Consider the following 25,799-nt stretch of genomic DNA (forward strand, 5'->3'; position numbering starts at 1 on the left):
TTTTCGTTAAACTATTTAAAAGAATGAAAGAACCTTTTACTTTACTAGAAAAGAATGACCCTTGAGATATCCGATATCAATAAATGAAGCCTTAATTACTTTCTAATAGGGAAGCTGAAAAGGCATTTGAATTCTTAACATATTTTTCAACTCTTTTTAGGTTGTTATTTTTACTTTTTATCCACACTTACAATAATTTTTTCACTATATATGACTATTTTATAGCATAATAGATATTTTGAAGTGTGTGTTTTAGAACAATATACTTCATTTTGGCTTGAAAAACAGAAAAAACTCCAAAACACATGACATTAATTAAAAATAAAATACCATATTGAATTAAAGGGCAAGTAGCACACGGTTCAAAACTCAGTCGATAATACGTTGGCCTCTCTGCTCTTCTCTGCTTAATTACCAGGCTTATATCCGTGGTACAGTTTGATTGAGCTTGTGTATAGGATCATATGAGAGCTGCAAAAAGGAATGGGTTATGTTCTGACTATACAGGTATATATTTAAGAGCAACTAAACTTTAGGCTCAGTTTCTTTTTTCTTTTTCTTTTTCTTTTTCTTTTTTAACCTTTTTTTTTCTCTTCATCGTGTTTTGACCACCAAATCAGTCGTTTCATAAAGTGAAACTTTTCATCGTTACGTAACGACGAATTTAATGATACGATACAATAAATTTAAGTAACATTCAAACCAAACATTATATTTAAAGTAACAATACAATACAATACAACATGTCACAACCATCCAAACGATACAATACAACATGTCACAACCATCCAAACAAGTTGTAAGGCAAAGGCAAAACACAACTTCACTACTGTATCAACATTCATTTTACACATTAAACTTCCAAACATTTTAGCCAAACATCATGGTCTGATTAACTGACTAGTGAAGGTCAAGTAGGGATGGGATATGGATACTAATCTACGTTATATACAACTTCTGCTTTAGACGACGCCCGCTGAAATTTTGTTATCTCCGCCAGTACTTTGAGAGATTTTTTATCTTCTCCTACTTCGGGGTCGATTACCATTCTCAGCAGCGCCGGAGACTTGGCCAATAAAACCTTGATAAGCTGCATTTCAGGCCCTATTCCTGTTACATGTCTAAGCTTAACTGTCCTCAGGTAATTAAATGTCATATCTGAGAAGCTTGCAGGAATCTCATCAACAACACCACATGGCACAGGTTCATAATACTTGCCCCCCTCAGTATCACATGTCTAAGAAAGATCGAGAAAAATCCATCAGCCCGAACTTAAAATTGAAGATCTAATGAGCATGCAAAATAAGAAAATAATTACATACGAAAAGCACATAAAAAAGAGAAAAGGAAACATCATTAATAACCTCAATTTCAATCTCTTCTAAATATGGGGAGCTTCTTATCAAGCAAAGAGCAATTGAAAGCTCAAAGAATTCTCTTAGACAAATCCAAGATACATAAAGCCGTTTAAGACAGTTAAAAGCAGAGAGAAGCCTTGTTGGTATAAATTCAACGGGTCCAGCATTCCTGGCCTAGGAAGAAATTGTCAAAAATCAGGATGACTCAAAGCCCAAAAGATGGCACATCTATAAAAAATGCATTATATTCAAGTCATGAAGCAACATTTACCTTGACATACTGGAGATTCCAGCAGAGATGCTCAATAGCAGGAATAGACTCAAAAATCTTGGCGAGATCATGTTCTGCCTCTACAGAAAATGCTCTAGGCTCATATGAAACTTTGGAAAGAAGAGGGACATATTTTAGACGTATAAAATGTATATTACCAATGAAGACAAAAGACCTCAGCTTGGGAGCACTAATTTCCACGGGGTTTGATATATCTGAGTATTGCAGCACCAAGTTCTCAAGCAACGGGCTATGGGAGATTAAACTCCCAAGCAATTCAGAAGAAATTGTGACTCTATTTAGTTTTAAGCTAATTAACCTTTCAAATCCCTTAAAGACTGGTGGAGGACGTATTAGACAATTTTTGAGAGACAAATGCCTCATCTGCGAACATGTGAAAAATGAAGAAGGCAATGTGTATAGATTACCGCCTTGAAGTTCAAGAACAAGATGTTGAATGCCATTCCTAGAGAGGAAATATATTAAGTTGTCAAAATTAGGACAACCTTCCAAATGAGGAATTGAGAGGGTAAACTGGGTAATTGGTCCTTCATGAAGGGTCAAAACGTGGTAGATAATCTTTGTAAAGTTACTTGTAAAGCATGTTAAATCCTTTGTAGTTTTCCAAAGAGTTTGATCAAGTTTTAACTGTGGAAGTGTGCACCAGTTATATCTCCATTTTTTCGATAAGATGCTTGTCCTCACAGCATCTTGTAAAGACAACCGCATTAAAACTTCATCTATTACACTCTTGGGAAGATCGCTAAGTACATCCAGGGGAGGCATCATATTAAATGATTGCCAACAAGAATCTGCAGAAAATAAACAAGTACTACAATAGGTAAGAAAAACTATCAGGATAGAGTACATACTAAAAGACAGCACACAACTGCTATTGACATTGTTAAATCAACAATCTACACCTGTAAGATAAAAGAAAAAGGTGCATTACACTTAAATCACTCATCAATTTCCTCTTAATATCCATGAATTGCATTATTTACAGCAAGAATCCCATCAATACTTCATGCATCCAGAATATTATTAAGATCATTATTCAAAAGGGAAAACCAAACAAACAATAAACAAGGATCACACTGTTGCGGAAGCAAATTGTATATAGTGTGAATGAGTGACAACTACTATACCAAAAATTATGACAGTCACCAAATAATAAATAAGACAATAAAGCAACAATAAAAGGAACACCAGAATTTACTGAGGTTCGGCCAATTTTGCATGCTTCCTCGGACACAACCAATATTTTATTCCACTCCAAAAATACAAGTGAAATAATACTAAAGAGAGAAGATACAAATGCCTTAAGAAGATAAGAAGGCAAATGAGAGGTGTTTTAAATCCTAAACATTAGGCCTCCTTTTATAAGGTGAAGTACCAACCAAAATTGTTACTTCACCGATGTGGGACTTTGGCACAATACACATTATCTTTTGCTGCTATTAAGTTATAAGATTATTAATGTTAGGCTAGAAACCCATGTTTTAGCCGTAGTATTACATGCCAATGACTGTATTCAAATGATCGTGAATTGCACTTACTACGTGTTTTATGCCTTGCAGGAAGTGATCCTGAGCTCAAAAGTTAATTTGGAGCTAAATTGATCAATTTGGAGCTTTGAAGTCTGAGTAAAAGCCCAATACATTAAGTCGGGATCGTGTTCGGAGGTCGTGTACCAAGTCCGGATGTTAAAAGAGGACGAAATAAGTTCACTCTGAGAAAATTACACTGCCGGGCCACATGGGGCACCGCAAGGCGCGGCGCAGCAGTGTAAAATGCTGCCTGATGCGAAAAGTTGAGGCTGCTGATAAAATGCACTAACGCGCCGCATGGTGCGGCGACGCGGCTGTTCAATTTTTACAGAGCTAAGTCCTAGTTCGCACAGGAAAGGGTTTTTTCGTCTCGGCCCGACCCTACTTGGTATAAATACATGTAAAAACGCTATTTTGAGGAGGTTGGACATACTTTTGACACAGATTCGACCTAAGGAGGCAGAGACACAATAGGAGAAAGGCGGGGAATTCTTCTACGAGTTTTTCCTTCCTCTTCCTATTTTTCATTGTTGGTTATGACTTTTAGTATTGTAGTTTTACATACTATTATGAATATCTAATTTGTTATCTAGGGTTTTGATGGAACCTTTTGTAGGATAAATTCTTGTTATGTTTTTATATAATTGAGCCGCAGTATAATCTCTATTTGTTTAACTACGTTCTTGTTGTAGTTAATTGATAAGATCCTCAATTAGCTCTATTTGTTTAACTACGTTCTTGTTGTAATTAATTGATAGGATCCTCAATTAGTTGTGCCTATTTAGTATGCATAACTCGGGAGAGAGTGCATATTTACGTAGTTGTTGAACAACACCACTCCCAGAGTACATGAGGGATCAATAACCGAGGGTTTAAAGGCGGGATTAGGGATAACGAAGCCTTGGGTGCGATCTGAAGTGAGCTGTATTAAAAGTCAGCTAGCGTAGCTCGGGAGAGTGCGTCTAGTAAATTGTCGTGATTACTCGGGAGAGATTTACGGTAATAAGAGTGCTCATGATCGATAGAGAATACTTAGGCGAAATTATAGAAGACATAGCGGAAAGGATTCCGACAATTAAGGAAATCATAACTCTATACCTCCTTAATCTTTTCTCCAACCCGTAGTATCTTTAGTTGTTAATTTACTATTTCAATTTGTTAGTTAATTAGTTAAACACAAAAATCTAAATATTTATAAGTTAGGAACTGTTCAAGCTTGTCTTCTTGGTGATAGTGAACATCTGTAGCTAAACCTTAGTTCTCTTTGGGATTCGACTCCAGACTTGTAAACCGGATTATATTTGCAACGACCGCATTGTCCTTTTTATAAGGCATAGTTGGGCGCGATCAAATTTTGGCGCAGTTGCCGGGGAACTAACGGTGTAGCTATAGGTGTACATATTGCTAGGTTTCAAGTTTGAACTTTTATTTTTATTTTTTGTATTTGATTTTTATTTCTTTTTTTTTGTTTTACTTGTTGATTTAAAAAAAAATATGGCATCATGGAATTATGAAAATTTTGTTGTTGGTAATTCTACTTTTAATCCTTCTTACGCATATTGTGATGAAAACCACCCTTGGCAAAATTATCAAAATATTTCCGAGAGCGAGTTATGTGCACCAACTCAATCTTATGTGTGGAATGTGTGTGATATGTGTGGTGGTCAAGATGGTCACTTTCATGGTTGTGCTTATATTTCTTATCTTCCCCCCAACCCCTTATTATGATGATTCTACGTTTTTTTGTGAGGATAACAGAAACAAAGAACCTAGGGAAGCTGACCTAAAGAAGATCGAAGATATGTTAAAGTGCATTATAGAACAACAAAGTAAAATACAGCTGCAGAAAAAAAGGCAAGATGAAACTATTCGCAACTTAGAGGCTCAAGTGAGTCAACTAGTTGAAGTTTTTAATGCTCAATATGTCAATATTATGGATAGTAGCCAGGAGCAGTTTGCATTAGAGACGGAAATTGAGGTGCCAATGGAGGGGTCCAAAGTAGAACCCAACACTCTAACCATCTAGAATTTGAGGATGCCGATGTTGAAGAAGTAATACTAGAGTCAACCAGGGACATTGAAGATACAACTTTAGTTGACTCTAGTGTTTTGGGTGTTGAGGTCGAAAATCTTGAAGTTCATGTATTGGAGCGTGTTGGACCTCATTCCAAACACTTCTCCACATTATGTTCGGACAGTAAAATGGGAATGGATCTTTACGAGCATAAAAAGGAGTTCAAGGAAGAGGTAGATGGGCCTTATATTTTGAAATTCTCAAGGCCGTCTAGGCAAGGTGACACTCCTCGGTCGAGAGCCAAAAAGTGCATAAGACTCTATCTAATTTTTGGCTCGCAAGAATTTGTACCGCCCCAAGAGTATAATCATAAGCTTGAAGCAAAACTTGGGGTCCAATTCATAAGTTCAAAATGGAGGCAAAAAGTTATTTGCGTCGTGCCGCGACTTTAAATCAAGCGCTTGTTGGGAGGCAACCCAACTTTACTGCTTTGTTTTATTTTTTTTATTTTTTTATTGTATTATTTTTGTTGTCTCGATTTTTGAGTTTCTAGGAGCATGGAGAACAAAGTTATTGAAAAGATGCAACAGCAAACCAGATGGTTGGAACAAAGTGTGAGGTACCCGCATGAAGGACCAAGCCCGAGAGAAGTTTGAGTACCCCATGAGCTTCTAGTGCTTCGGTCTTTGGCCTACCAGGGAGTTTCTTTTACCCTCTTATTAGTATGGTATGCATTGGGGACAATGCACAATTTTAAGCGTGGGGTGAGGAGATTGTCTGGGTGACTTTCTATGCTATTTTAGTTATGTAGTTTAATTAAATAATATTTTTTTTAAAAGATTGGACTTTTCACAATGATGGATCTATTAGACAATTTTCTTGAGGGATTTAAGTCTAATGAAAAAAAGAGATTTTCGTTTATTAGGTAGTGTAACAATTACCCCTTGGTTTTTCTTTAAACCACGGTTCTTTTCCAATGGTTTTGTTTGAGCCGGGTGTAGTTAGTTTTTTTTTAGGAATAGGAGTCATTGTGTTGTGTTTTGAAATGAAGCAATATCTCTTGACTTTGTTATGCCTTGAGAATAGTGAGTACTTTGGTTGTGACGCTTAGGCTCAATTTTTGACTCTTGTATAAGTATCTTAAATTGTATATTCTTAACTTTGCTTAACTGTTTTGACTAGAGTGTCTTGATTCTCCAATCTTGAGTGAGTCAGGCATGTGCCATGTGTGTGAGGGTTGTTGTATTCCGTGCATTGCATTTGATGCCTAGAACTTGCCCTGTGTGTTGCAAAGCGAAATAGTAGATTTGTTCAGTCTTGGAAGTGATATAGGTGTTTCTTTGTTGAGCCAGATATGTATATTTTACCATCCTAATTGTTATGTATCGTAGTTAACCCCTTTGAGCCTTTAATCCTGTTTCTTTGGCAACCACATTACAAGCCTTACCCATTTGTTTGAATTAACCATCTTTTTGAACTTTTTCACCTCTCATGAGCACTTGAATTGTTATGAGTGTGGGGTGGTTGGTTTGGCTTTTGAGTGGAACTAATGAAAAAAGGAGAAATGTGTACTGTTTTAAAAAAAAATAAGAGCCACTTGAATTGAAAAAGAAAGAAAGAAAAAAAAATAGTTGTATTGTTGTGAAGAATATTCTTTGTGGTAGTGGCTTTTGATGTAATTGTGCTTAAAGAAGTATGGAGTTAATATACATTGATGTGAAGGTGGAGTTTTGGTTTGACATAAGTAGGGTTTTAAATGTTAAATGTATGTATTAAAGTGTTTAGGGAGGTGTAGTCACTCTTCTATCTAAATGTATTCTACCCGTCCCGCAGCCTACATTACAACCAAATAAAGTCCGACTTGATCCTAGACTGAATGAGCTCGATTAGTAGATTAATACACTACGGGCAATCCTATGGTGCATCTTTTGTGGCATATGAACGTTATTTCTGAGAGTGAGTGAATTCTTTTTTATCTTGAGTTCCTAAGTGCTCTTAGATTTTATTATGTGGAACTACTCTCTTTTGTTGTGTGAGGGCACTTGATTCATGAATGAAAGGTAATGTCAGTGATCTCTACGTTAAAGTAAGTGGGTGAGTTGTGAATAATGTGTGGTACTTGTGAGTCAAATCTTGAGGTGAAGATGTTACGCTTTTGTGCTTAGTCTATTTTAAATATTCTTGGTGTGATGAGTTAGGAGAATTGTTTAAAAAGGTCGTGTCTATATAAAGTGTAGTTTGATTGCTCGAGGACGAGCAATGGTTTAAGTGTGGGGTGTTGATGTTAGGCTAGAAACCCATGTTTTAGCCGTAGTATTACATGCCAATGACTGTATTTTTTACGTGTATTTGAGTTCAAATGATAGTGAATTGCACTTAGTACGTGTTTTATGCCTTGAAGGAAGTGATCCTCAGCTCAAAATTTAATTTGGAGCTAAATTGATCAATTTGGAGCTTTGAAGTCTGAGTAAAAGCCCAATACATTAAGCCGAGATCGTGTTCGGAGGTCGTGTACCAAGTCCGGATGTTAAAAGAGGACGAAATAAGTTCACTCTGAGAAAATTACACTGTCGCGCCGCATGGGGCACCACAAGGCGCGGCGCAGCAGTGTAAAATGTTGCCTGATGCGAAAAGTTGAGGCTGCTGATAAAATGCACTAACGCGCCGCATGGTGCGGCGCGACTGTTCAATTTTTACAGAGCTAAGTCCTAGTTCGCGCAGGAAAGGGTTTTTTCGTCTCGGCCCGACCCTACTTGGTATAAATACATGTAAAAACGCTATTTTGAGGAGGTTGGACATACTTTTGACACAGATTCGACCTAAGGAGGCAGAGACACAATAGGAGAAAGGCGGGGAATTCTTCTACGAGTTTTTCCTTCCTCTTCCTATTTTTCATTGTTGGTTATGACTTTTAGTATTGTAGTTTTACATACTATTATGAATAGCTAATTTGTTATCTAGGGTTTTGATGGAACCTTTTGTAGGATAAATTCTTGTTATGTTTTTATATAATTGAGCCTCAGTATAATCTCTATTTGTTTAACTACGTTCTTGTTGTAGTTAATTGATAGGATCATCAATTAGTTGTGCCTATTTAGTATGCATAACTCGGGAGAGAGTGCATATTTAGGTAGTTGTTGAACAACACCACTCCCAGAGTATATAAGGGATCAATAACTGAGGGTTTAAAGGTGGGATTAGGGATAACGAAGCCTTGGGTGCAATCTGAAGTGAGTTCTATTAAAAGCCAGCTAGCGTAGCTCGGGAGAGTGCGTCTAGTAAATTGTCGTGATTAATCGGGAGAGATTTACGGTAATAAGAGTGCTCATAATCGTTAGAGAATATTTAGGCGAAATTATAGAAGATATAGCGGGAAGGATTCCGACAATTGGGGAAATCATAACTCTAGACCTCCTTAATCTTTTCTCTAACCCGTAGTATCTTTAGTTGTTAATTTACTATTTTAATTTGTTAATTAATTAGTTAAACACAAAAATCTAAATATTTATAAGTTAGGAACTGTTCAAGCTTGTCTTCTTGGTGATAGTGAACATCTGTAGCTAAACCTTAGTTCTTTGTGGGATTCGACGCCAGACTTGTAAACCGGATTATATTTGCAACGACCGCATTGTCCTTTTTATAAGGCAATTATCAACTGAAATCAATAGCTATAAAACAAGGGGAGAAAAAGTTGTTCAATTCGGCTAGTTTTGACATCAAACTATTGTAACTTTATTACCTTTCTGTTTTATTTTTAAATTTTTTGTACTAATAGCTTTACCGAAAACAACCTCTCTATCCCATAGGGTAGAGGTAAGGTCTGTGTACACACTGCCCTCCCCAGACTCCACTTGTGGGATTATACTGGGTTGTTGTGGTACTAATAGCTTTGCTACTAATTTAAATAGTCTAATTAGTCTTAGTAGTTTATCACCACAATGTACATAATCTTGAGGTGACTCGGTATGTGTAAAGACTCTAAACACAACAAAAGCTGAACAATCCTGTCATACATCAACAGCGGAACAACTTAAGTTATCAAAACATACAAAATAGTTAACCAAGCAGTGACGTACATTGGATTTCTTTAAGTTGTGTCAACCTATTGTAACAATTCGGCTTGTATATAGACTTTGGGTCTAGGGCTGTGTGTTCTTGTTCCAAATTGATGTCTAGTCTGCATTATTTATTAAACGGTGTCAACTTACTGTATGAATACATATTATTTTGAACAAAAATGCTAAGAAAAAAAAAGGTAGTCCGTTGCATTAAGCTCCCACTATGCGCAGGATCCGAAGAAGGGCCCGACCACAAGAGTCTCTATCGTATGCAGTCTTACCCTACATTTATGCAAGACTGCTTCATATGACACTACTTAGTCCTTTGCCACGGCCAAGAAGGGGTGTCATCTAACACTACTTTGTCGAATTTTTGTACTAAATATATGTATACTATTTTTCTATAAAAGAATGTGTATATGTATATAGGAGTGGCAAAATGGTTAAATGAAAACAGTTAACCGCTCATATTATCCGCTAAAAAATGGGTCGGATAATGAAATTTTTAAAAATGGGTCAAATATGGATAACAACCATATTATCCATTTAAAAAATGGATAACCAATGGGTCTAACTTTTACATTTGTAAAACTTCAAATTGGGATTCCTCAAGTTAGGGAGACTAAAAATTCTCCCAAAAGTGATCATATGCAAGAAGTGAATAATATCCGCCGGTTAACCCGTTTTTCATCCGTATTAAATATGGGTCGGGTCGAATAATTTATCCGTTTTCGACCCGAACCATATCCAACCCGACCTGTCCGTTTGCCACTCCTATATGTATATATAGAGTAAGTCAACAGTACACTGCTTAGAAAACTATGCAAAGTACACACCGACGAATATGCTACATCCATGATAACGTTAACCCAGGGGCGGATCCACGTGGAGTCAAGCGGCGCTTCATCGAAAAATAACACGGTATATATAGGTATATTTTTGTTGTTTTCAGACAAGTAAAGGTATAAATATAATTTTGAACCCTCTTGAAAAAAGTAAAATGCCTAGCCTATTAGTAAAGAGGGTTCAAATTTTCCACATGGTCCTGAGTTCGAAACCAGCTATTCACATATGACCTCTAATGTCGGGTTTTGAACCCGCTTGATAAAAATCTTGGGTCTGCCACTGCGTTAACCCCATCAAGTTTTAAGCAAAACCCAATTCAATTTCAGCAGATTTAACTATACCCATAAAATAAAAATACAATCTTGATTTCAAAATTCTATAGAACCCCAGAACCATATTAAAAAGCATGAGTTCTGTGTTAACAATGAAGAAAAAAGTAATAAGTTAAAAGAGGAGAAATAAAGAGAGGAAAATAAGAACCTGAAGATGAATTGTGAACTACTCACTTCTCAAATTGGAAGAAACTGAAAAACGAAGAATATTTCTACTATACATAAAGGAAAGTAAAGCAGTGACTCCTGGAATTAACATTTATTTCGAGAGTACATTTGGAATTTTTTATTCTTTTTCGGTGAGCTGTATGCCTGTATTGCATTGCTGTTTGCTCTATTTACTGAAAAGCCAGGACTATTTCCTCTATTCTCAATTCTCATGTTAGGGGTCGTTTGGTTTGAATAAGGTTTATGCTAGGATAAGTTATGTTGGGATTAGTTATTTTAGTATTATTTTTTATTCACTATTTGATATGTTGTATTAAAAATGACAGTTGCACAATTTCTAAGAAGAAGGTATAAGTTATACCGGCATTAATTACCTCATCCTCTATAAGTTATAGAGAAAATCTCACTTTATACTCATTAATTCCAAATTATTTACCCTTTAATGCCGAGGCCCAAACTATTTACTACTCATACTCATGCGCCCCAAACTATTTACCCGTCTTTATTATGTTCCTCCTCTTCTTCCTCATTTTACCTTCCTCCAATTCTTTGCTCAACTCCCCAACTGTGTCAAAACCCCATTCTGAAAACACTAGTTCAACTTCTCGCCCACTCTCAACCCCCCTCTGTCTCTATCTCTTTTTTCAATAGTATTTACTTTCAATTTATATGTTACAGTAAAGTTTTAAGGAAGAAAATAGTTTTTTTTTGAAGATTTATTGTTTGATTCGATGTGGTGCTATAAAATATTGCTTATAGTATTTTCGAGTAAGCTTCCCATATCTAAATTTTTGTGTGTATTTGAATATCCACCATTGTTGGGCTTGAAGCTCAATTTATTTTGAAGATTTCTTGTTTGATTCAAAGTGGGTGTTGTTAAATATTGCTTATAGTACCTTCTGGAAGTTCATACTGAAATTTGATAGCATTTGGAGCTGATTTGAGGTGATTGAGATTGAAATTTTCAGTTGAAAATCGAAAAAGAATATAGCTACAGTATGCCGCTACGGTATACAATATGTTGTAGGAGTATATAGCTATACTGCAAACGCAGTTACCTAACAATATATCGCATACAATATACTATAGGAGTATATAGTTATACTGCAACAATATACTATTATATTATACAATATATTGTTATAGTATACTGTAATAATATGCAATATACTCTAACAATATGATGTAATAGTATACAATCTACTATAATAGTATACTTATTACCCGTAAATTCACTTACCTTTTTCCTTTTAATTTGCTTTAAGCTTTTACCCAGCGTGAGAGGCAAATTGAAAATGCAAAAAAAATATATTATAGTATGCTATATAATGTAACGATATACTCTTACAATTAGATCCTTTTAGAATTTTTTGAAATTCTTATTGACAACTGATATTATTTCAGTTTAATAATTGGATTAGACTTTTTTTTAACTCTTTGCGTACAATTGTATACCTTGTTGATATAACTATATACTATACTGGTATCATATGTTAGTTAATATTTTTTTGGTTGTATTAGCTACATTTAATTGGTACACAATTTGATTTTCTTTAGTACTAATATAGAAAAAAGAATAATAAAAATAGTGAAAATAGTAAATAAAATTAGATTATGAAGAGAAAAGGAATATAAAAAATAGAAGTTAAATGAAATTATATAGGAAAAAGGAAAAAAAAAAAGAAGAAAACGAGAATAAAGAAAAGGAGAAAAGAAAAAAGAAAAGAAAAGAAAAGAAAAGAAGCATAGAAATAAAAAAAAAATCGGAGAATAAAGAAAAAATTCCTCACAAAACCTACTATGGGTAGGAAATGTAATTAGTTTATGGGTATTAAAATAATGGGTAGACAAGAGTAAATAGTTTTATTTTTGTGGGTAATTGTGTCAAAACTTCTAAGTTATAAGTTATTCCGGTACTAATTTAATTCTGGGATAACTTATACCAAATTTGTTAACCAAATAAAGTATTAAGGTGGTATTAATTTTTTTTATATCATTACTATACCTTCGTATACCTCATACTAAACGACCCCATAATGGAAAGACTTGCGGTCCTTAATTAACACTACGTACATAGAAAAGAATTACAAGTTTATCTTATGTTGATATAAACGATACATTTAGGATAGTGATAATAACTAATACAAACTGAAATGAAGTCACCATATTCTACAAACGTATAGGTCGTCTATTATATAAGTTAGAGTCAAATAACTAAAGGTAAATTTAGATGTAAATCTTCTAAAAATTTCACCTTTTTAGCGAGAATAAGAAAAGAAAGGGGTCAAATATCGTAATAAACAAGAATTACTTTTTATCTAACAATGACATTTTACCTTTCATCCGACAAAATTATGAAATTCTTATCCTATTAATGATTTTAAGTGATTTTTAATAATAAACTAAAATTACACTTCAACCCTTAAGAGAACTTCATAAACTTCGACTTTCTACTCCGATGTTGCATGTGCACCAGTTTAAAAGTAGACAACAATCAGTATTTTGGCACATTTTTTTTTTTGAAAAATCACACAACATAGACGATTGTCGAAGTTGTCTCATACAATTAGGTGCATATAGCTAACTCTAAGGTCCTTTTAAAATATCTAAGGATTTTCTGAATGGTACCAAAATGATGTTAATCATTAACCATCGAGACAGAAATAATTAAATCCAAATATATTTAGATACAAATTGTTCACATAGCTATTGGGCCCGGGCATAGCCTTACTAGTATATATATGCTGGGAGAATGACACAGTTACCCTTAAAAATAAAACTATTTACCCTTATTTACCCATTTGTTTTTCTACTCATAAACTAATTACATTTCCTATCCATAGTAGTTTTTGTGGAAAATTTTTTCTTTATTTTCCAATTCTTTTTTATTTCTATGCTTCTTTTCTTTCTTTTTTTCTTTCTTTTTTCTCGATTTCTTCTTATTTTTTTCTTTTTTCCTTTTCTAATTTCATTTAACTTCTATTTTTTTATATTCTTTTTCTCTTCATAATCTAATTTCATTTACTGTTTTCACTATTTTTTAAATTTTTTTACACTATCACTAAAGAAAAATCAAATTGTGTACCAATTAAATGTAGCTAATACAATCAAAAAATATTAACTAACATATGATACCAATATAGTATATAGCTATATCAATATGGTATACAGTTGTACGCAAAGAGTTAAAAAGAAAAATTGTTTTGAGTTTCAAAATAATCACAAACTCAACAAACCCAATTTATGAGTTTCAAAGCTTCAAGGTCCTCCAATGGTAGATTTTGCAGAAGTCAGAAGTCTTGGAATTCAAGTCATAGAATAAATTAAAACGAAAAAAAGATTTGAATTTTCACTTTACCCCTCACGCTGGGTAAAAACTTAAAGCAAATTAAAAGAGAAAAGGTAAGTGAACTTACGGGTAAAAAGTATACTATTATGGTATATTATATATTATTACAGCATACTGTTACAGTATATTGCATATTATTATAGTATACTATGACAATATATTGTATACTATAATAGTATTAACTATATATTCCTATAGTATATTGTATATTGTAGCGGTATACTGTTATTCAATTATTATAATATACCGTTGCAATACATTATAAACTATAATAGTATACTGTTGCAGTATAGTTATATACTCCTGCAACATATTGTATAACGTAACAGTATACTATTGGGTAGCTGTGTTCTTCTTCGATTTTCAGCTGAAAATTTCGATCTCAATCGCCTCAAATCAGCTCCAAATGCTATCAAATTTCAGTATGAACTTCCAGAAGGTATTATAAACAATATTTAACAGCACCCACTTTGAATCAAACAAGAAATCTTCAAAATAAAAATTTTAAATTCAAGAGCTTCGAAACAAATCTCAATACATGTTCTCCTTCCATTTATTAACTCCCCAACAATTAAATACAGTAAATTTTATTTTATTCAATTCTCAGGTGCACATAAATAAAAACAAACAATTTTCCCACAAACTTCCATAGATCTCTCTAGAGATACATTGATATTTGTTGCCCCCACTCGTATGTGCTGTCCAAATTCATTCCCCTCTATTTCAAAGATCAGATTTCCCCTTCTTTTTCTGCTTTTACTTTTACTACTACTTGCCAAATATAAACTCATTGAATTCCCTTTTCACTTGGGATTTGGGATTTTTGCATTTTTTTCCTTTCCTTTTCACAATGCAATTCTGTAAACAGGTAAAGAGATGACCGGAGGCGGTGGAGACATACACAAAACAGTTACAGTGAAAATATCGGTAATAATTATAGGAGCTACTGTATGGCTTAAAGACTGTTTACAGTGAAAATAGCAAGGGTGTTTGTTGTTGAGTTGTTTTGGATAGAGGACGGTCAGGTTGTTAGTGTGAATAGAATAAAGGCCGGGTAAATAGTTTGGGCCGTATGGGTAGGAGAAGTAAATAATTCAGGCTTGGGCATTTAAGGGTAAAAGTTTGGAATTAATGGGTATAAAGTGAGATTTTTCCTATATAATAGTTGGCCAACTACCAGTTATGTCCTTTTAGAAGTAGTTTATAAGAAAAATTGGCAAATTCATTAAATATTACTAATATTAGCTAAATGTTACCAATATTAGCCAATTAGCTATTTGTAGCCAAAAAAAAGGATCAAATCTTTGTTTTTTTTTCTTGAGGGGGTGTTATTAGAATAGATTGGGTACATTTTAAGGAGTTTGAATTTCGGTTTTGGAATGATTGGTGGAGTTTTGAGGTGGTTTGAATTGAAAATTCGAAGTAAAGATGAAATATGCAAAAAAACTATGATATGTATATCACTATGTATCAAATATATATCACATATGTATCATGTTTGTATCAAATATGTATCACATGTATATCCATGTATATATGCATGCGTGATACATGTGTCGTAGAAGAATTTTTTGAACTCGATATTAACTACTAATTTTGATACTAAATCATCTTCAATCTTCCACAAATTTGTATATTGACTCATCTATATATTTTAACCATACCCATTGAAAAATGACCTTTTTGCTTAGATTTTTGAAATCTTGGATAGATATGTTTTTATATTTCATTACCTTGTTTGTTATCTCATTCATGAAATTTTCTTTCCGTCTTGCATTTAATATGCTAATCACGCTTAAAAATATGAAAGGAGGTCTTTGCATGTGATTCTTGGAGAGAAAGAACCTTATTTATTTGAATTTTAATTTTAATATGTGTTTGACTAGTTTTGATAAGTTTATGATTAATGGCTAGAGGTTGGTAAGTTGAAACTTATTTGGGATATTTATGTAAGATTCCCTATATAGTTCACACTTAAATGGTGAAATCCAAAAGGCGAACCATACTGAAAAATGGCTAAATTGCAATAATGCCCTTATTATTGTGTTCAATTTGTCTTAAAAATACCCTCTATTAACCTATTGCCTTATAAAAATGGAAAAATTTCATATTAAAACAACTGGGCTGCCTCCTTTTCAACTTTATAGCCCATATTTCAATTTACAATTGAATAGCCCAAAAATTAGAGGCCCATATCCGAAAAAGGGGCGTTATTTCCGTTTTTGGGGAGTAAGAAGCGAGATTTTCTTTATTTCAGCTGGATTTTCTCTGATTCTTTCCAATCTTCTTCCCCAAATACTACAAAAACGAGATCTTGCGATCAATGCAACTCCAAACACCCTAGAATTTCTTTTTTCATCTCGAATTTCTTCAATTGTTTTGCTACAAATCAGCGCAATTCTCATTTTGTTCCTGCCATTTTGATTTCAATTTTTTGTTCGATGGAGCTTTTTCCAATTTACGCTCTTCATAGTGATGAATGAGAAGAAAACAAGTTTATCAATTTCGTCAGCGATTGTGTAATGATCGATGTCACACCTCCTTTTTCCGCCCCCGCGAGGGTGCAAGGGAGTTTTCTCCAATTAAAGGATAGTCGAAACGGGATTTGTTTGTTTGTTTCAGAGTCGCCACTTGGGAATTTTAAGGCGTCCCAAGTCACCAATTTTAATCCCTGAATCGAGGAGAATATGACTCTGTTTATTATTCTGCGAACCAGAAATCCTGAGTAAGGAATTCTGTTAATCCGGAAGAAGGTGTTAGGCATTTCCGAATTCTGTGGTTCTAGCACGGTCGCTTAACTGTTTTTATTCTTGGCTTAGTTATCTCGATTTTACATTTTTATTGCATGATTTTGTTATCGCTTATGTTTAGATTGTTTATAATTAAAGACCCTTCTTCGAATCGAATCACGCATACGTGTATTCGTTTTATATATTATATATTTTTAAAACATGCGAAGTTGTGTCACGCGCACGTGTACACAATAATATAGATAATATTTTTATTAAAATAATTATTTTCGAAATTATGCTTTAAATAAAATCAAGAACATTCGCCCTTTTGGTATAATTAAGTAGTGAACCTCACATCTCGGGTTTTTATGAAATTAATAATGATATTCTCCGAGAAATCTCTTTTATTAAATATTCGATCGAAGTCACGCGAACGCATAATCCGAATTGCTTGTAGAAATATAATTAGGTTACGCGAACGTATCCCTAATCACAAAAATATTCTTGATGGTAGTATAAATTTGTTTACCAATTGTTTATTATATCCACGTATTTTTATGTGATCATCATGAGAAATAAATATTCTTCTAGTCTCTAAATTCCTTAAAAAGAATTTACAATTTATTGGACGTTGATCGCAATTTATATTTTTTCGCGTATGAATTATATTCCTCAAACCATTCGAATTTGAGGAGTAAAAATAAACAATGTGTGATTAATACTACCATTTAGTGAATACAATATTTGCCTACCCAAATAAACAACGTGCAAATTACGTATAAAAATTGGGAAAGAATGAATGTAAGAAAGGAAGTGATATTTTTGAAGAATTTTCATTGTTCTATTTGAAGCGAATGCTAAAAAAATGTTATAATCTATAAACCTAATCACCTTCTACATTACTTGTTTTTAATCCAAATTTATAATCGTTTGGTTAATTTATTTATGATGGTAGATAGGCATCAAGTTGATAAGAAAAAGAATTATTATACAAATCGATTGAATAAAATTGCCTTACATGCAACACAATTGTACGTCTGAAACATTCATAACATTCTAACATCGTAACGAGCTATATCAAATCACCTTCCACTTATAGTTCTATATATACCTGTTATCATGCCATATATGAACGTACAACTTACATCGTTCAATCCACAACTAAATCAGATATTAGAATAAACTATCAATATGGTTTTTGATATTTTCATGCTATTCTTTATTCAACTAACAATGCCACAAGGCTTAGTTAATGGCCAATCTTTATGCCATATTTTCTATCTTGGCAATCCAATCATAACTATGCTTTTAATGAGATTCCGAAATAGGCAACATTATTACTACGCTCATACGAATTTCAAAAGAGAAATGATCAACTAATAGTTATTCTATCAAGCATATTACTATGTTAATCAGTATGAAGCAAAACTGAAATTTAAAATAATGAACTTAGACGAATGAAAAACAGAATTGTATTTCCCAAACTTCATTTATTTGTCATGTTGAAGCTCTTCACAACATGAGTTTAAAAGATATGTACCTGATATTGGAAGCAAAAGAAAATGAAGATGAAAATCAGCAACAGTAATAACAGTGCAACAGCAACAACTACCCAGCAACAGTAACAACCCAGTAACAGACCGGTGGAGTAGTAATCCCAAAAACAAAAGCTTTAAGCTTTGAATGAAACAACAACCATTAATACTAATTTCAAACAAAGAAAGAAAGCAGAAGATTTTTTAGTTTTTATTTTTATTTTTTAAGCTTAAATATTTTTTGGAATTTTTCTCTCTTAAAAATGTTCAGCCCTTTTTTTTTTCTCTTCTATTCTCTATCCGTTTTTTCTCTCTATCTGTCTGTGTATTTTTTTCCCCGTATCTCTCTTGTTGATTTCAAGACTTCTTATAACCCATCCCATAAATCTTTCCATTAATTAAAATCAATACTTTTTCTCTACCCAACCCATTATCTTCTCACTCATCCCCATTACATTAAATAAACATATCACACCACCCCATTATATTTTGTCCCCCATGCCTAACATAAAATAATGCAAGATTCCCCCCACTAAATTTTGTCTTGTCCCCCCTTTATATTAAATAACCATATCACAACCCACCCCATTTCATTTTGTCCCCCATGCTTCATATAAACAATTACAAAATGTACAATTCCTAAACTACCCCTCCGACCCTATTACAAATTACTATTTTACCCCCGAAAGTACTATAAATTACCAAACTACCCATCAGCTATAACACATCAATTAATCAAACTTAACCAAAATATAGACAATGTGATTAATTTCTAACAATGTTCAAACAACAAATTTCATGAACATGATTTCTTCAACATTTCAACAACAAATCACATGAACATGATTTCTTCAACATTTCAACAACAAATCACATGAACACAAATTGAACAACAAAGAACAACTAAAATTTGATTGAACAATATTCTAGCAACAAACAATCCTATTTTCGGATTCAACAACAACAACAAACAAGTATATTTAGATTTCTAAATTCAATAATATTGAACTTAAAATCAACTACTCTAACAACATTACAACAAACAATTCCTATATTAAACTTAAACAAGATTATGAGACAAATTCAAGAAATAATCATAAATGATAAACAAGAAATCAAACTATACAAAATTTGGATTCAAGATCATCCAAACAAAGTATGAACATGAATTAAATCTATTTTAAACAACAATCATGATGGATTTAAACGATTAAACCAACATATTTCCGTAACACAACTAAATTCTTTTAGACAAATAACAAGATCGACGAAGAAACAATTATGAACTTAAACTTGAACTTAACAATATTAACAATTTCTAACAATACATAAACACATGAAACAAATTGAAGAAACAATTAATTAAACTTCAATTTGTATCTCACCAACATTAAACTAACAAAATCTTACCTAAACAATAAAACAAACATGAAAAACAAATTAATTAATTTACCATTTGAATCTGAAAATTAAAATCAACAAAACACATGAACAAACTAGAAAATTATCTCAACGATGAACAACGAACAAAACAAGAATCAAATATTTAACGATTTTAACTTCGAGAAATATAAAAACGAAATATGGACAAAATAAAACTCAAAAACAACTAACCGGAGATGAATCAACGAAGAACTTTGATTGTAAACAAATCTGTCCGAAAGCGATTATCGCACCAAAATCGACTCGAATCTGCCCGGAAACTTAAACAGTAGACGAAGCTCGACGGAGGGGTGTTTGGCAATGTGGGGTTCTAAAGCAGCAGCAGCACGTTGCTGCCATGCTGCTGAAGCAGTAGCAGCACGAGCAGCAACATGGAGAAGAAGAACGCAGCAGCAACCCGCGAAGGAGCTGCCATGGCAGCGATGGGGGAGCATCCGCGACACGACGAAGAAAACATAGCCATGACAGTCGTGATGCAGTGGTGACACTGCTGGTGGAGCTCGACGGAGCAGCAGCAGCAATATGAAGGATGAAAAACACAGCAGCAGCAGTGTCGGAGAAGAAGAAAACGCAACAGCAGGAGGAGAGGCAACTATGGGCAACAATGGTGGCGTAAAAGTTGCTCGACGAACTTGAAAAACGCAGCCATGGCAGCGAGGGGATGTCGTGGGGGTGAGAGTGGTTGTGTTGTGTGTGTGTTGACGTGAGGGGGCAGGGGTGTGAGGGGGAAGGGCTGCCATGGGAGGAGCTTGGGGTAGGAGAAGAAAGAGAGGAAGAAGAAGAAGATAGGAGGGGTGGGGGCTGATGACTTAGTCTAGGGTTTTCTTCTTTTATTTTTTTTTGTTTTGTTTTTGTTTTGTAAAAAATGAAAGACAAAGGGGGTTTGGGTCTTTTGGGTTATGGACTGGGTCGACCCAGTTCGAAATGGACTGGGTCGTAGGGAAGATTGGGCCATTTTTTGGGCCTGTGGCTTGAAATCGAAGAAGAGGCCCAATTCCGACTTTCCTTATATTTTTGCTCTCTTTTCTTCTTTTATTTCTCTAAAACTAAATTATAAAAATACTTAACTTATTATTAAGAACTAAATTAAGTTATAAAAGCGCAAATTAACTCCCAATAACAATTAACGCACAATTAAGTAATAATTAAGCATAAAATTGTATATTTGGATATTAAATGCTAAAAATGAAAACGATGCCTATTTTTGTAATTTTTAATTTTTGCAAAACAAATTTAATTACTAACAATTGTAGAATTAAATCCTACATGCAAAATGCGACATATTTTTGTATTTTTTATTAATTTAGCAAATAAACACGCACAGAAAAATACAAATAATTATTCAAAATATCACAAAATTGCACACCAAAGAAAAATCATTTTATTTTTGGATTTTTTGGGAGTAATTCTCATATTGGGCAAAAATCACGTGCTTACAGCTGCCCCTCTTTGCCCGAAGACACGAAGGGTTTTCGTGCAAAGATAAAGCGAGCGATTTTTGCCCATCCGAGTACTCCGTGTGAAGCATTTTTTTGAAAATGATTTAACCGAACCTTTGCCTCAAAGGTTTCCTACATATCCTGGGCTAAACAGGAATCAAGTCAATGTAGTTCGGGAAGTTTTGGTAGCTGGGACTACCGTGGGACTGCAATGTTACTGTTGTTGCATGTTATTACCACTGCTTACCGATCTCCTTGTTACACCGTGCATAAAAGAAAACAAGAAGCTAAACTATACTGCAATTTTTCTAGTTGCCTTGCTTTCTTGTCTGCTTGCATTTTTTCCGGTGTTTTTCTTCTTTTTGACACATGCACTTGAGTTTGTGCTGGGATTTCTTGTTGCAACCTTCTGCTTCCCAGTGCTGGGGATTTTTATTGGTTCCTGTTGGGGATTCCTATTATAACCCTTTGTTTTATTGTCCTCTGACTTGATCTTGAAATGTATGCCTCTGTTCTATGGGCGGGCTCCCAACTTCAATGCTTGAAATGTAAAGACTGAAATGTATGCCTCTGTTATCAGGGCGGGCTCCCAACTTCAACACTTGAAAATTAAAGACTGAAATGTATGCCTCTGTTATATGGGCGGGCTCCCAACTTCAATGCTTGAAATGTAAAGACTGAATGTATGCCTCTGTTCTATGGGCGGGCTCCCAACTTCAACAACTGAAATGTAAAGACTGAAATGTATGCCTCTGTTATCTGGGCGGGCTCCCAACATCAACAACAACTTTTAAAAATAAGCGTCATTCCTCTCTTCAGGCGGGCTCCTGACTTCAAATACACAACTTTTAAAATAAACGCCTTTCCTCTCTTCAGGCGGGCTCCTGACTTCAACAACAACTTTGAAAATAAATCGCCATTCCTCTCTTCAGGCGGGCTCCTGACTTCAACCAATACATCGCCATTCCTTTCTTTAGGTTGGCAAGATTTCAACAACTTTTAAAAACGCCTTTCCTCTCTTCAGGCGGGCTCCTGACTTCAACAACAACTTTGAAAATAATCGCCATTCCTCTCTTCAGGCGGGCTCCTGACTTCAAACCATACATCGCCATTCCTTTCTTTAGGTTGGCAAGATTTCAACAACTTTTTAAAACGCCTTTCCTCTCTTCAGGCAGGCAACTGACTTCAACAACAACTTTGAAAATAATCGCCATTCCTCTCTTCAGGTGGGCTCCTGACTTCAAACCATACATCGCCATTCCTTTCTTTAGGTTGGCAAGATTTCAACAACTTTTTAAAACGCCTTTCCTCTCTTCAGGCGGGCTCCTGACTTCAACAACAACTTTGAAAATAATCGCCATTCCTCTCTTCAGGCGGGCTCCTGACTTCAACCAATACATCGCCATTCCTTTCTTTAGGTTGGCAAGATTTCAACAACTTTTAAAAACGCCTTTCCTCTCTTCAGGCGGGCTCCTGACTTCAACAACAACTTTGAAAATAATCGTCATTCCTCTCTTCAGGCGGGCTCCTGACTTCAACCAATACATCGCCATTCCTTTCTTTAGGTTGGCAAGATTTCAACAACTTTTAAAAACGCCTTTCCTCTCTTCAGGCGGGCTCCTGACTTCAACAACAACTTTGAAAATAATCGTCATTCCTCTCTTCAGGCGGGCTCCTGACTTCAACCATACATCGCCATTCCTTTCTTTAGGTTGGCAAGATTTCAACAACTTTTTAAAACGCCTTTCCTCTCTTCAGGCGGGCTCCTGACTTCAACAACAACTTTGAAAATAATCGTCATTCCTCTCTTCAGGCGGGCTCCTGACTTCAACCATACATCGTCATTCCTTTCCTTAGGTTGGCAAGATTTCAACAACTTTTTAAAACGCCTTTCCTCTCTTCAGGCGGGCTCCTGACTTCAACAACAACTTTGAAAATAATCGTCATTCCTCTCTTCAGGCGGGCTCCTGACTTCAAACCATACATCGCCATTCCTTTCTTTAGGTTGGCAAGATTTCAACAACTTTTTAAAACGCCTTTCCTCTCTTCAGGCGGGCTCCTGACTTCAACAACAACTTTGAAAATAATCGTCATTCCTCTCTTCAGGCGGGCTCCTGACTTCAACCAATATATCGTCATTCTGTTCTTTAGGTTGGAAATATTTCAACAACTTTTAAAAAAAAACGCCTTTCCTCTCTTCAGGCGGGCTCCTGACTTCAACAACAACTTTGAAAATAATCGTCATTCCTCTCTTCAGGCGGGCTCCTGACTTCAAACCATACATCGCCATTCCTTTCTTTAGGTTGGCAAGATTTCAACAACTTTTTAAAACGTCTTTCCTCTCTTCAGGCGGGCTCCTGACTTCAACAACAACTTTGAAAATAATCGTCATTCCTCTCTTCAGGCGGGCTCCTGACTTCAACCAATACATCGCCATTCCTTTCTTTAGGTTGGCAAGATTTCAACAACCTTTAAAAAAACGTCTTTCCTCTCTTCAGGCGGGCTCCTGACAACAACTTTGAAAATAATCGTCATTCCTCTCTTCAGGCGGGCTCCTGACCTCAACCAATATATCGCCATTCTGTTCTTCAGAGGGGCTCCTGACTTCTTCTTAAATTCTTCATCCTCGTTCTCCAGGTGGACGCCTGACTTCTTCTTAAATTCTTCATCCTCATTCTCCAGGTGGAAGCCTGACTTCTTCTTAAATTCTTCATCCTCGTTCTCCAGGTGGACGCCTGACTTCTTCTTCAATTTTTCATCCTCATTCTCCAAGTGTACGCCTGATTTCTTCTTCAATTTTTCATCCTCATTCTCCAGGTGGACGCCTGATTTCTTCTTCAATTTTTCATCCTCATTCTCCAGGTGGATGCCTGATTTCTTCTTCAATTTTTCATCCTCATTCTCCAGGTGGACGCCTGATTTCTTCTTCAATTTTTCATCCTCATTCTCCAGGTGGACGCCTGACTTCTTCTTCAATTTTTCATCCTCATTCTCCAGGTGGACGCCTGATTTCTTCTTCAATTTTTCATCCTCATTCTCCAGGTGGACGCCTGATTTCTTCTTCAATTTTTCATCCTCATTCTCCAGGTGGACGCCTGACTTCTTCTTAAATTCTTTTCTTTTTCCTTCGCTCTGCTTTGTTCTTGCTTGCTGGGGATAATACCACTGTGGGAGTCTCCTTTCTTCTCCTTCAAATTCAAATTTTTTTTTCTCTCAACACTGCCGGGGATAAAAGTGTTATCTTCTTGGGATAACGTTGTTGAGGATAACGCTGCTGGGGAGTTTTATCCTTTCAAATCGATGCTTCATTCTTCTGGAAGCTGCTGGGGATGATAATGGTTTTTGCTTTTCTGAGCACACATGTCATCCCTTTGTTATGTCTGCTGAGGAACAACTTCTCCATTGAAACTTATTATATTGGGGCAACACTGGTTCAAAGACCACTTCCCTTGAGATTGGTGTTATTTTTATTCTTCCTCGAATGGGTACCTGACTTCCCAGAAAATTTTCTAAATGAAAGGAAAATTTTCTGCCCCAGTTTTACAATCTTTCTTGTGGCATGCATTTCCGACATTAATGCCATTTCCTTTACCTGCTTCAAATCAAACAAAATTTGTTAGTTTAAAACAAGGTGGTTGGTTGTGATACTCCTACTGGGGATGACTTTCCCTTTCTCCTTCCTTGCTCTGCATTCCACAACTTGTTGGGGATGATATTATTTGCTGGGAATGATCCCTTTTGCTGGGGATATCCCTCTTCTTTTGTGGCACGGCTTGGTAACTGGCATTTCCCTGACCTTTTAGTCTCATATGAATTTCCAAATCATGCCCATTGCTCTCCTTGATTTTTCCACGGGCTTTGGCCTTGAGGTTTAATAACCTTTGATTTCGGCAAGGATATCCCTCTTGACACTCGTCAATCCTTTTGTCAATTCCCTTTTGCTGGGGATATCTTTCTTGACACTGGCCTTGTGCTCGTTCCTTGCTGACTATACCACTTGGATGTACTAGCCAGATCTCATCTTGCATAATTGGAAAGCTGATGGCCTATTTTGAAGTCATTTCCCATTGGTTCTGACCAAACAGACTCTACTGGGGAATTTTCTATAAAAGGAGAAAAATAAAAAGGAACAGAATAAAAGACAAAGGAAAAAGATGACTCTTTAACAAAAGAAATTATAAATAAAAACCTATCAAACGCAGACACTGACTCTAATGGTCATGACATGCATATGTGGCCTATCCTCCGTCGTCAATCGTCTTTCAAGATCTTCCCTTGACTATCCTCCATCCGATTCCCAATCTTATTCGACTTGTAGTGCCCAAAAGGTTTTCACCATCAAGTCTCTCTCATTTTGGTTTTTCTCAGCTTTCATCGCCTTATGGTGTCCGTGAAGATTTTCACCGATAAGACTCTCTCATTTATATCACTTTCCAGCTGGGGATTTGGAGTGTTGCCGGTATGACTCTCTCTGCTGGAGATTAGAGTTCTTTCTGCTGTGGAACAGAATGTTATGTTCGCCGGTAAGACTCTCATTTGTCTGACTTGGCATCTTTTGCAGACTGATCAGAAGGTCTTTCTTTGGACCGTAATATGGGTTTTTTGGATAGGCTTAGAAAGAAAGGGTATTAAAGGCTCAAAACAAAATAAATTGGAGGTTTAAAATTACAACATTTGGAACCAATTTTGCTTACCACAAGCGCA

The 25,799-nt window shown here is 35.2% G+C and overlaps 1 protein-coding gene across 3 annotated transcripts; it reads right to left on the bottom strand.

The window, feature by feature from the left end:
- Positions 1–691: 691 nt before the first annotated feature.
- Positions 692–10,722, bottom strand: LOC107830396 (F-box/FBD/LRR-repeat protein At1g13570-like). 3 transcript variants are annotated; one of them, XM_016657943.2, is made up of 4 exons: positions 10,578–10,722; positions 1,630–2,441; positions 1,365–1,532; positions 692–1,237 (listed from the first exon to the last, which is right to left on the bottom strand). In XM_016657943.2, exons 2-4 carry the CDS (start codon positions 2,416–2,418, stop codon positions 935–937), a joined length of 1,260 nt encoding a protein of 419 aa, XP_016513429.1. In that variant the 5' UTR covers positions 2,419–2,441; positions 10,578–10,722; the 3' UTR covers positions 692–934. The 3 variants fall into 3 exon arrangements, with proteins under 3 accessions (XP_016513429.1, XP_075097508.1, XP_075097509.1); XM_075241407.1 differs by having other exon boundaries at positions 10,604–10,718; XM_075241408.1 differs by lacking the exon at positions 1,365–1,532 and having other exon boundaries at positions 10,604–10,718.
- Positions 10,723–25,799: the final 15,077 nt, after the last annotated feature.

Source organism: Nicotiana tabacum, chromosome 20, assembly GCF_000715075.1.
Source record: "Nicotiana tabacum cultivar K326 chromosome 20, ASM71507v2, whole genome shotgun sequence".
NCBI lineage: Eukaryota > Viridiplantae > Streptophyta > Magnoliopsida > Solanales > Solanaceae > Nicotiana > Nicotiana tabacum.